The 17115-nt window shown below is 35.6% G+C and overlaps 1 protein-coding gene across 1 annotated transcript in view; it reads left to right on the top strand.

Moving 5' to 3' along the window:
• The window catches only part of Znf654 (zinc finger protein 654), a 61180-nt gene that overhangs the window by 8096 nt on the left and 35969 nt on the right, over positions 1-17115 (top strand). Inside the window, exon 2 of the mRNA XM_034515271.2 lies at positions 5276-5421. Coding sequence (XP_034371162.1) covers positions 5276-5421 — 146 coding nt within the window. The remainder of the gene's footprint in view (positions 1-5275; positions 5422-17115) is intronic.

The raw sequence follows: 17115 nt of genomic DNA, 5'->3' as shown, positions 1-17115 counted from the left end.
CTTGTCTATAAAGGCTCCATGAGGAGAGGGGATACAATTCTATAAAGGGGGCTAATAGCCATGGCTGTTTTTAGATGCTTATACAACATCTTTGCTGAAGTTCTTTGATTTAATCTGAACATGAAATTTAAGATATTTTGCCCCATTTGAGTTGAGTTCAAAGATAGCTAGACTTCTATAAATCACAGCTTGGTAAGGAAGTTCTGGTTTTTGTAGCTATATGGATAGTATTTGATGTGAGTTATAAATTCATATAGGGAGAAAATACAGACTAAGTTAAGAAAAGGAATAAGAAAATGGTATAAAAACTGAAACTGGAGGAACTTCAAAAATCAATTGGCCAACCGAGAAAGAATAATTTTTTTTTAAAGGAATTATTTATTTTATGAGCACACTGTAGTTGTCTTCAGACACACCAGCAGAGGGCATCAGATCCCATTGCAGATGGTTGCTAGGAATTGAACTCAGGACCTCTGGAAGAGCAGTCATTGCTCTTAACCACTGAGCCCTCTCCAGCCTCAAAAGAATGATTTTTTAAATGAGGTCTGAGAAGAGTTAATTATTGGAGAAAATTGAGGAACAGATAAATTTCAGGAAGACAGGGTGATCACCAATGGCAGAAAACTTGATTTGTTGAGAGTGTATGGGTGTGGCTGGAGCTAAAGAACAGAGGTCTATAAATTGGCAGCTGCTTGATCAGGTAGATTGGATTGGAATGCAGAGGATCATTTGAGTTTACTGATATTGTATATAGAGTGCATACTAGTTTATACCTTTCATTATCAATGTTCATCTGCCCCAATAAAGGCATGGAGGACATAACTCCCCCATTCAGTATTGGGAGGCAGACTCTATAGTTGATCACCTAATAAACTTTCAGAAAAAAGGGTAAAGGCTTGTTTTCTGGTTTCTGTGGTAGTCTATATACATTATTTATTATGTCATCTTTCCCCCAAAGACATGAAAAGGTATCTGTTCACATTAGATAAAGAACCAGGGACAAACCAAAGTACCAATTCTGTTAAAGGCAAATTTGCTGAGCAGAGTTGATTAAGGTGAAGAATGAGTTTAATAAGGTCATTTAGCAAGTATGGATTAGGGGTTACTTGTAGGAGTAGTATGGATGACTCATTCCTGGGAGCTCTGTGGCAGGGCGGTCTGGTTGGTTGTAATTGTTGTTCTTTCTATGGGGTTGCAAAGCGCTTCAGCTCCTCCATTGGGGTTCCTGTGCTCAGTCCGGTGGTTGGAAAAGCCAGATGTTTATGCTGACCTCCATGCTACTATGTAGGTACCCTGACCTGTGTTACATGCAGTGGATGCAGAAAACCTGAGGAGGCATTACAGAACAAAACTTGTACACTTAACCTTGGCCTAGAGTCGGTAGGATCTCAGTAATCGTTGCAAACATCATCTCATGAACTAAGTGATTTGGGCATGAGGTGTAAACTTGGTCCTCACTATGGTATGTTTTGAGAAGGACTGAATTCATATTTTATAAATGAAAATGTAGAAAAAAAAGACAGTTATACTGCCCAGAGTTAAAGAAGGACAGAAATAGAGTGAGAGAATTCTGACTGATGTTGTGGCATCTACCCTTCTTTTCAGTAACCAGTATAAGCTTTCTAGTTATTTCCTGTAGTTTATAGAAAGTACTGGGGCCACAGAAGAGGAAAAGAAAAAAGTCAGTCCCTCCTTTATATAAAGTATACATAAAAAACAATACCATTCCTATTGTGGGAATGTTAGAAAAAAATAGATTGCATCTGGATAATGCTACCTTTTAAAAATTAAAAAAGCTAAAAGGCAAGTGCTGTATACTATTCACGTGTACAGTAGCAGAGTACAACTTAACAGAATAGTTAAAACACAAAGTCTCAACCAACTTTAAATTACAAATATTAAAAATAAATAAATAAATAAATAAAAATTTGGGTAGTAAACTACAAATTACAGATAGCTCAAAGAGTTATTTACAGTGTTTCAATGGCAGTTAGCACAAACCAAGATTGCTTGTTAGTATGGAGATAATGTTTTGTAGTGTACTTTTGTTTTTACTTTTTCAAAAATAAATTGTTTTAAAGTTCATATATTTATATTTATACAATATGATTATATATATGGCTGCCACTATCCCTTTGTGACTCCCTCTAGTGTGTCCTATCCGGTCTTAGTTACACCCTCATGTCCTTCTTTTAAAATTATTATTAATAACTTGCCGAGTTCAATTAATTAGTGTTACATATATGTATGAGGTGGGACCATTGTAACACCCTTGTAGCACCATAGTACTCAAAGGAGAGAGACTCTCCTTCCCATCAGATGCCAACAGGTCTTCCACTAACTGTGGGAGCCCCTCTCCTATCCATACTGGTTCTTGTGTAGATCTTGCACAGGAGACCACAGCTGCTGTGTGTAATAACCATGACATATCCAGAGGTCAACAGTTCACTGCTCTCCGTCCCGTCTGCTGGCTCTCACATTCTTTCAGCTCCCTCTTCCATGTCCTGAGCCTTGGATTGGGGAGGTAGATGCAGAGGACGGTCTCTAGCTGAGCACTCAGCCATTTTGTTCTCATTTGTGGCTTTAAACTTATTTAGAAAGCAGTTTAACAGCATGACTATTTAGAAAATAAAATAAGACTTTTCACCTCTGAGGCCTATGTTCTCCCTAACCACAGGCTTTTAACCAGGTTCACAGTAGCAGGTATGAAATCCCTTTTGTGAAACAGGAATAATATCTAATCAATATTTTAAGTTATTTATTATTACATGATTTACCAAAGCTTTTATTTCCTGTGTGAAGCTAGATTTGATATCTTTCCTTTTGAATGGAATACATTCCTATAATATGATTTTACTTAATTTTCTTCTTTCTTTTGAAAATTTATTATCTTTTGTTAAGTCAGTGAATATAGTGAATATATGCAGGAGATATTTGGATAGAAAAAATGCAGCTGCTTCATTACAAATATCTCATCTAACAAGGTAAATTATTTTTTTCCAAGTTAGAAACTGTTTGTATCTAAAAGACCCAAAGCTTACAAACCAAAGTTGGGAGGAGTCTGTAATAATTTAAAATTTTCAATTACATTCGGATGGACTCTGGGGGACACTTTGCAAACAATCAAATTTATAGAAACGAGAACTGAAGAATTGTTGTAAACCTAGACAGATATGTGCAAGTATTGTGTTTTCCAAATAGGTGGATTATGGGAAACATGGAGCATGGCGAATAGTGAGTAAATTTGCTGAAGTGTTTATTTAAAAAGTGTTTACTTAAAAAATAGGATTATTGACAATAGTTATGAGCTATGTGGAAGACTCAACATATGTAAATTTTAATATTTTTCTTTTTCTAGACATTTTCTCAGTGAGATAGGGGAGACTTAATATTACTAGCTGGTTTAATAGCCTTGCCAAAAAGATACTGACTAGTGATCTTTCATATGTGACCTGGGGATCTGAACATGTTCCATTACATGTCTGTGTTATTTTTTGGATACAATCTTGATGACGACATAAAAAAATCTTGCATATTTTCAGGTATCATGAACTGGAAGTAAATGCTAATACACTGGCTGTGCATACCTGGTGGTTTGGGCTGGTACTGTGAATGGGAAAGCTGTGACATTAGAAGAGCAATCTGGGTGCAAAAACAATACAGCATTTTTGCTGACTGAAAAACCCAAATCTATACTATCCTCAGACTAAATCGATGTGAAAATGATTGTGATTTGCGTTACTTTAAGGTATTATGGTTCATTTTGGATTACGTACGGGAAGAATATGTATGGTAGTTTGGGCTGGGTTCAAGGTCTGCTCTTGAGAGGAGAGATTCTAGACACCATTGGGAAAATAGTTAAAAGATATCAGATATCAAATTCAGACAAGAGATTGTATTTGACAGACTGTGGCATTGTTATATGGTTTTAGATCACCAAACTAATATTTGTGAGTAGATGCCATTTTTTGTTTCATAATGAATATTCTAACAAATGAGTTTGTAATGTAAATCATCTTTAATTTTGCTTATTTATTTTGCTGCTACCAGAAACTGAATTTGAAGCTTTATACATCCTAGACTAGTTTTCTAACACTGAGCTATGTACCCCAGCAAAAAATAGTCTTTAGATGTGGTGAATTATCTATCAGTATAGAATAGATAATGTTCAAGATGACATGGAATGTGAAGCTGCAGAGGCATTTATTCCAGCTTCCATTTTGGAAAACTTTAGACTTAACCACATTGAGAGCTCTTGAAAGCCCTTCATGTTATATAAATATCAACCTAAGGAGCAGTGAGTTGTACAAGGAACTTGCCTGATTGAGCATTCAAAAATATTGAGGTTTAACTTGTTTGCGGATTCCAAATGGCTTACATTTCTAGAATCTACTTTTAAATCATTTTGCTGTTTTAAAAAATGTAAACTTTAACTTTAGATTTTTTTCTTACAAAATTACTTGTTAGGAAAGTTCAAAATGATGACTGATATATATATATATATATAATACATGTATTAAATATAATTAATAAATATAAATATATTTATAAATATAACTATATAAAATATAATTAAATATATTGTATATTTATAAAACATATAAATATATATTATATATATTTATTATATGTGTGTTTGTGTGTGTGTGTTTGCTTGGGGTGTATGTAGGGGAGGTGGTGTGGGGTTGTGTATAAGTGGAGATCAGACGAGGAGGTCATATCCAGCTTCATTTTTGGCTTATTCTTATAAAACAGGGCCTCTCACTGAGTCTGGAATTCAGGTGGTGGCCAGCAAGGCCCAAGAATCATAATTCCTCATCTCCCCCCATAAAATAGTACATAAATATTCTTAATCAGAGTATTATGCTACTGTAGCTTGAGAAGCACTTGTGGAGAGCATGTCTAGTGCTGTTAATACAATGGTAATAATATGTATGTCCATTTCTAGTTTTCTGTATAGTTATTTTAATTTTCATACTTTTGATGTTTAAACAAAAGGTGTATATAGACTGTGAAAATTTGTTAACAAAAATTGGTAATGGTTTGGCAGCTGAAAATATTCATTTAGTGTATTTCTATTCTACATTTTCAAAGATGATTTTATTTTCAGATTTATACTGTGAGATAAACAATATAGAACACTTTTCCTTACCTCTCATTCTGGTGCATTCATGCAGAATTAATGTTTTTCTATATCCTTTAAGTTTTATCTGTATTTTAAACTTAAGTTGGCAACATTTTTCATAGTAATGTGCTTTTGAAATCACTTCTTCAGGTGGTTGAAGATTATGCTGGACGTTGGCAGGTCCCGTTGCCACAGCTTCAGGTTCTTCAGACTGCACTTTGCTGTTTTACGTCAGCCAGCACGTCGTTCCCAGATGAATGTGAACACGTACAGTATGTGTTGAGTAGTCTTGCTGTGTAAGTACTCTTTACTTCTTATTAACACATTGTTACTTTGATATATTAGCTTTAGGTGTTTCTTTCCTAATGTTGTCTCTCAAAAAGAAACTGCCATTTCTTAAGTTATTTCATTTTAATGTTCAGCATTTAGGAACAATTTTACTTTATTGAATGGATATCAATGGATTTGTGGTACACACATTCTTCTGGTCACTACCTTGCATTTTATTTCTCCAAGTGGTCTTGGCAAATTTGAATGATAAGTCTCAGAATATGGTAATTGAGACTATGATAATTAGCAGAGAGGGAACTTAAAGAAAGAGGTCAAGAAACTTTCAGTTTTAAAAAAAAATGCTTGTAGATAACATTATAAACTGGGCATTTGAAAATTATAAATGGCATTTGTAGTTTTTCTTTTTGCCCTCCTAGGAGCCCACTAAAATAATAGTAAAAAAGGAAAAGAAATACAGAGAAAAGAAAATAGTGATAAAAGTGAAAATAAACTAAAATAATAGTAAAATAAAATAAAACTAAAATAATAGTAAAAAAGGAAAAGAAATACAGAGAAAAGAAAATAGTGATAAAAGTGAAAAGTAAATAGTGATAAAAAGACACACAATTTTCTGAAATTCAGAAAGGATATAGGACACACAGGAGCAAGTTCAAACCCATCTAGTGTTTGTATTTGGTCTCAGTTTACACTCCCAGCACAACACTGGGCTGTGAAATTATCCATTGCCAAATTCAAAAAAAGGACCAGGGTAAGTCTCTAAGGTTAAGAATCTGAAATTCTTACTGATTTAGGTGTGCATATACCTAGTTATAAAGTGAGTTTAAAACAGTGCAGTGATTAAAGCAAGTAAAAAGAAGCCTGTGCTCCTTGCCTGCCCACAGTAGGCATGGAATGTGAATGTGCAAGGTGTGAATTGTTTGCAGGAGCTGCCCTCATTGGGAGCATATGGGGGAAAGAGTTACTTGTAGATTTGTTTTGTTTTTTTTTTTTGTCAGGCCATTTACTGGGCTTAAGAGGCATGATTTGTTTCCTTCTTCTAAGGAAATTAAATGATGCTGATGTAATGACCTTTGCATTCTCTAATTGAAAGATTCTTCCTGGAATAGCTAGTGGTTGACTTAATTACTCTAAAAGGTTCACGAATCAAGAAATCCATGCTCATAGGGGTCTCAGTTTTCTGCACGTGGTCTTATTTTTAAAGTTTATTAAAGAATCGTCAGACATTTCAAGATTGCCTTCAGTGTGAAAAAAATACAATGGAAAAAAACTGAAAAAAAAGGTATGGAAGAATGGTGTTAATGTGAGAAACCAAACCATGAAAACCTAAATTGTATTATATTTTCAAGAGACAGTTGAGAAAACAGGTGTAACATTCAAATTACATTATGGTGTGTTAAAAAAAAAAATAAGATACCAAAGGTAACGCTAAGATTTAGAAGTATGGCTAAGGGACTGAAGAGATGACTCCATGGTTAAAAGCACTGGCTGTTCTTCCGGAGGACTCAGGTTCAATTCCCAGCATCCACACGGCAGCTCACAGCTGTCTGTAACTCTGACTCCAGGGGATCTGCACTATCACAGATAATTTTTATCACAATGCAGATAAAAAATAAAGTTAAATAAATTTTTTTTAAGTATGGCTAAAATGTAAAGAATAGAAAGCTAAACCTCGGGCTGGAGAGATGTCTCAGTGGTTAAGAGCACTGACTGCTCTTCCAGAGGTCCTGAGTTCAATTCCCAGCAACCACACGGTGGCTCACAACCATCTGTAAAGGAATCTGATGCCCTCTTCTGGTGTGTCTGAAGACAGTGACAGTGTACTCATATACATAAAACAAATAAATAAATTATAAAAAAAAGAAAGCTAGACCTTATAAAGGTAAAGACATTAACTAGGAAATGGAATTAATAAAACAAAGTTGAGTGCCTATAAAGCTGTTGATGGTGGCATATACCTGTAATCCTAGTACTTAGCAGCCTGACACTGAAGAAATATGAATTTGAAGCCATCCTGGGCTATATAGCAGGAACCTCTCCTGAAGAAGATAAAAGGCATATATACATGTAACATACAGACAGAGAGGTTGTACTTATGTATTTAGGAACATATGTATATACTACTATATAGATACATATACATATGTGTATGTGACAATAATTAATGAAAAAAAGAGACCATGATCTAGAATGAGCAAGGAAGGGTATGTGGGAGTGAAATTATAATTTCAAAATATAAAAAAAGTGTCAAAGGAAATGCAAAGAAAAAAACATTTAAAAAACATTGTGTTTTTTAAAAATTGGTTACATATGCTCAAAAGTGAAAGAAATGTAAGATTATTTTTTAAATGTAAAAAGGGAAGCTTAAAAATTTGAGTTTTAAAAAATACTTTGTGATTCTTAATGGAATGAAAACTATATTTTGACTTTGCCTATAACTATACAGAAATTTTTACTCAAACTAGGTAAGTGAAAATAAAGTAAGAGAGAAAAGCATTTGTGTGTGTATGGATGTGGATTTATTAGGTAGGTCAACCATAAGAAAGCAAACACTGAAACTGGAACTAGTTTCAGGATCTTCTAAATAAAATACTACAGCGAATTGATCTTTTTTTTTTTTTTTTCTAGCCTTAATCTTTTGCTTTAATTCTTCTCGTGCCTCTAACAATACTAGATTAAGCATGGCTCATTAATTTAACTAGCCCCCTTCTTACCAAAAAAAAGTATGTTTGGAAGATCTCAAGCCCAGTTTGGGTATGTGTCCCTACTTGGATTAATCACTACGGTGAGGAAAAGGTGGTTAAACCTTTGGCTTATTCAAGTTATAATCCCATGTCACCCCATTGAACCATAGAAATCCTTGAAGAGATAAGCACATCTCTTAAGACCTGTGTCAGGTAGTTGCAGATGAATCTGGCTAGGTAGGAAAAAACTGATGCCCACAATCAATCAATCAATCAATCAATCAATGTTTTTATATTTTGAAGACTTCTAAAACATTGTCAGTATTCTCTACTGATATTTGAAGAAGATAAGTTTTAAATAACAAATTATTTTTAAGTATAAAAATTCATTTTTGCAAAGTGCTATTATTATCCTCCCCTCACTTTTTTTTTGTAGCTTCATTGGTTTTTTTGTTTGTATGTTTTTTGTTTTGTTTTGAAGAAGAGAAGTTTTAAATAACAAATTATTTTTAAGTATAAAAATTCATTTTTGCAAAGTGCTATTATTATCCTCCCCTCACTTTTTTCTGTAGCTTCATTGGTTTTTTTGTTTGTATGTTTTTTGTTTTGTTTTTTTTTTTATATATAGACTAGAGTTTATTCAGGGCATGGGAGGGGAGTTGAGAGGGTAGTAGAGACAGAAAGGCAGAGAGAGAGAGAGAGAGAGAGAGAGAGAGAGAGAGAGAGAGAGAGAGAGAGAGAGAGAGAAGAAGGAGGAGGAGGAGGAGGAGGAGGAGGAGGAGGAGGAGGAGGAGGAGGAGGAGGAGGAGGAGGAGGAAGAAGAGGAAGAGGAAGAGGAAGAAGAAGAAGAAGAAGAAGAAGAAGAAGAAGAAGAAGAAGAAGAAGAAGAAGAAGAAGAAGAAGAAGAAGAAGTTGTTGATCATGAGCACATGGAAGGAGAGGGAGAGGGCAAAGGGGAGAGAGAGAAGGGACAAGAGGACATAGGAGGAGCAAGAAGACAAGAGCTGTGGCTTCACTGGTAACTAGAGTGTTGGAATATAAAAAGGGTTCAAAGCGTTGGAAGTGGACTACATCATTAGCATCACCATTAGTAATTAATTTATTAATTTTGAGACAGAGGCTTTCTATGTAGTCCTGACTGTTCTGGAACTCACTATATAAATCAGGTTGGCCTTGAATCCTGCCTCTGCCTCCCAAGTTCTGGGATTTTATTTTTGAGATTATAATACAGTTACAGCCCTTCCCACTTCCCTTTCCTCCCTCCAGAGCCTCCCATATTTCCCTTCTTGATCTTCAAATTCATTGTCTTTCTTTTCATTAATTACTGTTCTATATGTGACTTAGGGTTTCCATTGTTGTGATGGGACAATATGACCAAAGTGACTTTTATGAAGGGAAACATTTAGAAGGGAAACATTTAATTGGGGCTGGCTGACAATTTCAGAGGTTCAGTCCATTATCATCAATCATGGAGGCAAGTATGGCAGCATCTAGGCAGACGTGATACTGGAAGAACTGAGAGTTCTACATCTTGATCCGAAGGCAGCCAGAAGACTGATTCGCTCGTTCTGGGCATAGTTTGAGTATTAGGAACCCTCAAAGGTCCTAGTCTGCCTATACAGTGAACACTCCTCCAACAAGGCCACACCTCCTAATAGTAGCACTTCCGTGGGCCTAGAATATTGAAACCACCACAGTATGTATATGCCTATGTATACTAAATACATCAGTATAAAGTTACTTTTGGGTATGTTTTTAGGGATGATCATTTAGTATTGGATAACCAATTGGTGTGCTCTTTCCTGGGTAAGACTATTTTCTTCCATTCTCAGCATTTCTTAGTTGCTGAAGTTCTTTGTGGTAAGGTCTTGTGGTCTTTCTTCTGCCCACTTAGGCATGTCTGTTGTTGTCCTTGTGGAGGCCATGTATTGGTAGTCATGTTGATGAGAACTTATGGCTCTGACATTTTTAGAAGACTGATCCTTACAGCAAACTCTGGTCCTCTTGCTGCTACAATTATTTCAGCCACTCTTGTTCAATGCTCCTGAGCCTTATGTGTGGAAGTGTATTAAAATATATCCACTGGGAATGGGCTCTACAACTCTGCATTTTTGATTATTTGTAATGTTTACGAATTTCTGCTACAAAGATAAGTTTTCTTGAAGTAAGGACTACACTTATGTAGAAAGACAAATATCTAAAATGTAGTTAGGAGTTTTTCTGGTTTAGTAAAATGATGGTTGTAGGTTCTCCTTTAATATCCATGACTTACCTCACTTACCTGGGATTCAGTGTTAGGCATGGTTTCCTTCTTGTTGAATTGTTCTTAAGTCCATTTAGAGAGATGTTAGTTACCACCAAGATATGTGTGTGGCTACTACACCCTTAGGGTTATCGTACCATGCTGGTCATTGATGCTGTTCGTAGGCCTCATAATTGGGTTAGGACTGCTGGTTGCTTTCCTCCTTTGAAAGCTTGCATGCTACTTCTGGCATTGTGAAAACTAGTGCTCAGGAAAGAAACACTCAAATCAGTTTAAGCTCAGGGGGCCTTTGAGCCATGTGCAGGAGTGCATGGTATCCTTACTGTTACTATGTCTGCCCTCCTTCTGGATTTATCTCACTCCCTATTTAGAGCCTCCCTTCCCATTATTTAAAATGTCATATGGTGATTTTTATTTTGCTTGGTAGCCTATTTACTGCTGCTGATATAAAATACAATAGTTTAAGAATCAAATCTTAAACTATCTGCCCTGAATGGGACTTGATCCCAGCATTATTTTGTGGAGACAGGAGAATCAGAAGTTTAAGGTCATCACTGGCTAGCTACATAGAAAGTTTGAGGCTAGCATAGGATATATGAAACCCTCTCTCAAAAAACAAGAATCAAATGTTATATTAAGGGAGAATGCTGAATGAAAGATTTAGTTATTTGAATTGCTTATTAAGTAGTGCTGTCTTTTGAGGACTGCCTGGTCTGACCTCAGAGAAGATGCACCTAAGGCTTAGAGACTTAGGTCCCAGGGAATAGGGAGGCCTGGCAGGATGTGTGTGTGGGGGATGTGGGAGTGGAAATATGAAAGAAATACCAGAACACTGGAGACAGAACAAGACAGGTCTTCATAAAAGTTCATGCTCTCCTGACCTGCTTATGGATTTGCAAGGCAGAAGGGTTTACATAGTGAGATCTGGTCATATTGAAAAGTATAAGGTTAATTTCAAACATGCAAAATAAGCCAATCATTTAAGGACAAAGATATGTTTATACAATTATATGAAGAAATTAAAAAAATACCTTCAGAATCACATCCATAGGATAGCTGAATAAGTTATTAAGAATTGCAAGTCAAGTAACCAATGGAAATTTGCATAAGTCTTACTCAAAATGAGTGCAATAAATTCACAAACTGTTATTATTTTCCGGGTTCCCAGATACTTAGTTTCTCTAATATTTGGAGTGAAAGCTATTTTGTTTGGAAATGTCAAACTGAAGCCATTGAGATTTTCACTACTAGAGAAAAGAGTGAAGCAAAACCATTATTTTGAACTGTATAGATTATAGGTACTGTAGAAATTAGTGTCACCATCATGGATTTGAATGACATAGGTCTGGTGGTTACTATCACATCATCTCCCTTTAACTCTCATATTTATCATGTTCAGAAATTAGGAGTGTTTTGGAGAATGAGAGTTGATTATCCTAAATGTATTCAATACTGAATCCTCTTGTAACTGTTGTGTGTGTGTTTTTCTACATGTGAGAGGTTTATTGTGGGGGAAGGGGACAAGGGGCGACAGATGAAGGTAGAAAAGAGAGAGAAGGATTCTGTGCTTTTAGAAATTACTCTAGTAGAAGAGAGAACTATATTTTCATACTAGAAGAAAAATATGAGGAAAGAAAAAAACGATTGTTTCATTACGATTGTAAGGATAGTATTTTCTTTTTCCAAAATAACCAGAAAATTCTTAAGGCGTCCATAACTATATTTTATTTCCTGTAAAGCTCTGTGTTTTGTTCGTAAGGAAAAGTTGGAGACAAATAAGTCTTAGTCTCAAAAGTTGCAGAATTTAAAGATAATAAACTACCAGTTATACTATTATGAAATTGCAATTTTGAGATACTTGCAGTGTATAATGAGACGGCATAGCAAAGGCTTTGCCTAGTCTGGGATGTTAGAGGAAAACTTGTAGTTGAGGTAACACTTACTGACTTCTGAAAGAATGCTAGAAATAACTAGATAAAGCAGCAGAAGGGCCTTCTATAGCCATATAAAGGTACCTACACAGAAAAGAAGTCAGAATATTCACAGGTTTCATTATATTTAGTTTCTGTTTGAAAACTTCTTTTTCATATTTTATATCATGTATATATAACTTTTATTCAGCTGAAAAAACATACATACATATGAACTTTGTGTTTAAGTCTCTTTTTATGTGAATGTAATTGTATGTATATATTTCTATATATAAATAGGTAAGCTGCCATATTCTCTGTTAGTAATTTATATATGCCCACATTTATAAAATTCTGAACTTCCTGTACTATAGGAAGGTAGACCATCTCTAGACTGAACAATTTCATTATGGCTTTTAAAGGGATTTTTACAGAAAAGGAAAATGAATTGATTTTATTTACCTGAATATTTTTCAAATGTTTTGAAAATGTAGAGTCATATAAAAAATTTTAAATCAGCAACCACAATATGTCTGACTTCCCCTTCTTTGTAGGCTGTATTTTATTTAAAAAAGGGGAAAAAAGAAAAAAGAAAAAAAATATATATATGAGAATTAGAGTATACCTCATATTCATTCCTGGTAGATAAGGAAACTGAGAATTAAGAAGCTTGGAGACTTGCAAATTTCAGGTAGCTTGTCATGACCAGTCTTTCCCTTTTCTCTTGTAAATTGATTTAACACTAATTCCTTCCTTCCTTCCCTCCCTCCCTTTTTTTCCTTTCTAATTGAAAATATAGTCTTCTCTCCTACAATAATTCCCCAATTTCCGCTCCCTCTACACCTATCCTCAGCCTCAGATCCTCCCCTTTCCTGTCCCCGTTTCCTCCTCAGAAAAGAATAGGTTTCTAAGAGACTACAGCCAAACAGGACAAAACAAAATACAAGATAAGGCTAAAGGTCTCATTATTGAGAATAAAAAAGCAACCCAATTGAAGGAAAAGAGTCTCTTGAGCAGGCAAAAGAGTCAGAGATATATCTGCTCCCACTGTTAGAGTCCCACAAAACCACCAAGCTAACAGCCTTAGCATATACTCAGAGACCTGTTGCAGACCCATGTGGCCGGTGCTTACCATTTCCGTCTCGGTCTCTATGAGATCATGTGAGTCTTGCTTAATTGATTTGGTGGGCCATGTTCTCCTGGCATCTTCCATTACTTCTAACTCCTACAGCGTTTCCTCCTCTTCTCTGCTTCCTGATCTTGAAGAGGAGAGACCAAATGGAGACCTTCAATTTAAACTCTCTGACTAATGTCTGTCTCTGGGTCACTGCATTTGCTCCTATCTGCTGCTGGAGGAAGCCTCCCTGTTGGCAACTTAACGAGGAACCTATCTATGAGCATAGCAGTAATTCCTAAATGTAATACATAAAATACAATGGCCACATATGAAACTAAGAGCAGAGAGAGCAAAACAGAGATATTAATGTGGCTTTTCCAACCTTTTTCTTACAAAAAGGAAAGAATGTTCATGAATTTTAGCATATTTTAGCATCAGGTCCTCAAAGATTACCAAAAGAGTGAACTGGTTAAACTAGTAGCATACATATGTGCAATGACAAAAATTAAAAAGATTAGCTTCTTATTCAGAACAGCTAGATATTTTAGGGCTATACCACAGGTTTACTAGTACATTGCCAATCATTTTTTTATTATCTTACTTTATTGTACTATATTTCAAACTTGATTTTCTATTATATATTTGTGATGGTTTGTATATGCTTAGCCCAGGGAGTGGTACTATTAGGAGGTGTAGCCTTGTTGAAATAGATGTGTTACTGTGGGTGTGGGCTTAAGACCCTCACCCTAGCTTCCTGAAAGCCAGTCTACCACTACCAGCCTTCAGATGAAGATATAGAATTCTCAGCTCTGCTTGCACCATGCCTGCCTAGATGTTGCCCTGTTCCCACCTTGATGATGATGGACTGAACCTCTGAACCTCTAAGCCAGCCCCAATTAAATGTTGTCCTTTATAAGACTTGCCTCGGTCATGGTGTCTGTTCACATCAGTAAAACCACCAAAAAGACAATATTCCAACCAAATTTTATTTGATTCACTTATAACACACAGTAATGTAGATAAAAATATCAACCAATTTGGAAATGAGCATCTGTATTTTATTGTTAAATTTGTGTTGGTAGATGAAGAAAGTGATAAGTGATGAACTATCCTATTCCTACTTATTGATTGATAGTCATGAGAGAAAAATAAAACTCACGCTCACCTTAACTTAGTTTTTAAAAATAATTCTTATTAATTTGAAGATTTCTTTTTTTCATAGGTTATTTTATTTATTTACATTCCAAATGTTATCTTTGTTCCTGGTTTCCCTCCGTAAACCCCCTATTCCATGCACCCTCCCCCTGCTTCTACGAGGATGCTCCCCCATCCTCCCACCCATGCCCACCTCAGCACCCTAACATTCCCCTACTCTGGGGCACCGAGATTTCATACAGTGTATTGTGATCATATTCACCCCATACCTCTCCTTATTTCCTTTGACATCCACCCCACCTGCCTACCTCAGCTTAAGTTCTAACTGATTTAAGTTAAGTATTCCACAATAAAGGCACAGTGCAAGAAAAGGTAAGAATGTTTCCAGGCACATGATACTACAGTCTCTACTGTGTTATCACATGAAACAATACTTTCCAAATTTATACAAGTTTTTAAAGTGTGATTTTATTTTTATCAAGAGTGAAAATAGTCAAGTCAGTTACAGATCTTCAAAGATCCTAGTGGGGAAGATGGACAGCATTCTTGAACAGACTGCAGATTTGAACACATAAATGGGCAACTTAAATATTCAAATATAAATGCTAGAAACTAAAAAACCACAGTGTTATTCAGAATGGCCAGTGCTTTTGATGGACAAAGAAAAGGTTGTTGGGAATTTAGTTTAAGCAAAGTCCTTGGTTTGCCTTGAACAAAATTGATTGAATCTTGAATGTTGCTTAGTAGAAATTATCCAATTTAAAAGGCAGGGGAGACAAAAGAGCTTTATGAGCTATGGGAAAATATAAAACTATTATATACTTATTAAAATCTGAGAATAGTGGTTCACAGCTTCCTAATACTGTGACCCTTTATGTACTTCATGTTATGATGCCCCAGACCATAAAATTGTTTCATTGCCACTTCATAATTTTTATTTTGCTACTCTTATCAATTGTAATGTAAATATTTGATATGCAGGCTATCTTATATGTGACCTGCAGAGGCGTCATGATGATCCATAGGTTGAGAACCGCTGTCCTAGAAGGAACATCTAAAATAAACCAGAAGCAGTTTTGACAAAATTCTGACCACAAATTTTGTAAAAGTAAGAAGAGAAATGAATACACAGATCCAGAACTCAGTGCAAGTATGATTTCTCATGCACATATGCGTACAGAGTTAGTGCCTCAACAACCTGATACTCAAACTGAAAACCAGACAACTATTATTACTTCAAAAATAAAGATGCCAAACATAAAATACAAACACATCTTGTAAATAAAACTATATAAGGCAGAACACAATGAATGACATCTTAAAACAATGTAAGAAAAAAAAATACCTCACCTGAAATGGATTTATAAGTTGGAAGAGAAATGAGTCTTCAGCCAAAACTGAGAAGTTAGTAGTTCATTCCTAACAGCCCCAAACTAGGAGAAGCAGGGAGAGAGGAAGAAAGTTAAAAACTCTTCAAGAAGCACCAAAATGAGCAAGCATTGGATATGATATTAATATTTATACTGTTTTTGAAATCCACATGTATTTTAAATATAATTTTGAGCCATAAAGATACTTCTATAGCTAGGTTATATGGAATATTTTTTGTATATTAGCAGTGATTAATTTTTCTGTTTTAAAAATACAGTGTGTTAGCTTGAACATTATCTATTTGGAGAGTAGAGCAAAATGTGTGGAATTTTTGTTTGTTTTTAAAGCATTTGGCTGTATAGTGATTTGATATGCTGCTACCTAACACTTGGCTACTGAGTTGAGATGCTTTTAATACTTAACTGGTACTGCTTTATTTATTTAGGAACTCTTTATTTTACCTTTCGCTTCATTAATTTATTTACTCTTATGCTAATGTGATAATTGATTTAATTACAAAGGCATTCTAGAATATCATATTAGCTAGTCCTTTACTATTACTTTTTTGTTTTATAGATTCTTTTCTCTATTTCCCCCTTTCCAATCCCTTCACCTCCCCCCTTCTCTTCTCTGCTTCTCTCTTTTTCCATCCTCTCCCCTCCCTTCTTGCCTGAGCTAGGGTCTTTTGCTGCATTGAAACACCATGACCCAAAAGCAAGTTGGGAAAGAAAATGTTTATTTGGCTTACACTTCTATATTTCTGTTCATGACCAAAGTATGTCAGGACAGGAACTCAAGCAGGGCAGGAACCTGGTGTAGAGGCATGGAAAGGTTGTCCTGTTTCCCATGGCTTGCTTAGCCTGCTGTATTATAGACCCAGGATCACCAGTCCAGGATTGGGACCACTCACAATGGGCTGGGCCCTCCTCCATCAATTACTAAGTAAGAAAATGCCTTACAACTAGATTTTATGGAATCGTTGTTTTCAAATGATGTTCCCTTCTTCAGGTAACTCTAGTTTGTATGTCAAATTGACATAACTGGCTAGCACACTTCCTATTCTCTCTTCATTCCTTCCCCTCTGATCCCCTCCTCTCCCTTCTCTTTTCCTTTCCTGAGACAGGCTCTCACTATGTATCCTTAGTTGGCCTGGAACTCAGTATGTAAACCAGGTTGCCCTGGAACTCAGAGGAGATCCATCT

The sequence above is a fragment of the Arvicanthis niloticus genome, chromosome 12 (genome assembly GCF_011762505.2).
Source record: "Arvicanthis niloticus isolate mArvNil1 chromosome 12, mArvNil1.pat.X, whole genome shotgun sequence".
NCBI lineage: Eukaryota > Metazoa > Chordata > Mammalia > Rodentia > Muridae > Arvicanthis > Arvicanthis niloticus.
Note: the sequence above shows the minus strand (reverse complement) of the source record. Positions and strands in the feature narration are given on the sequence as shown.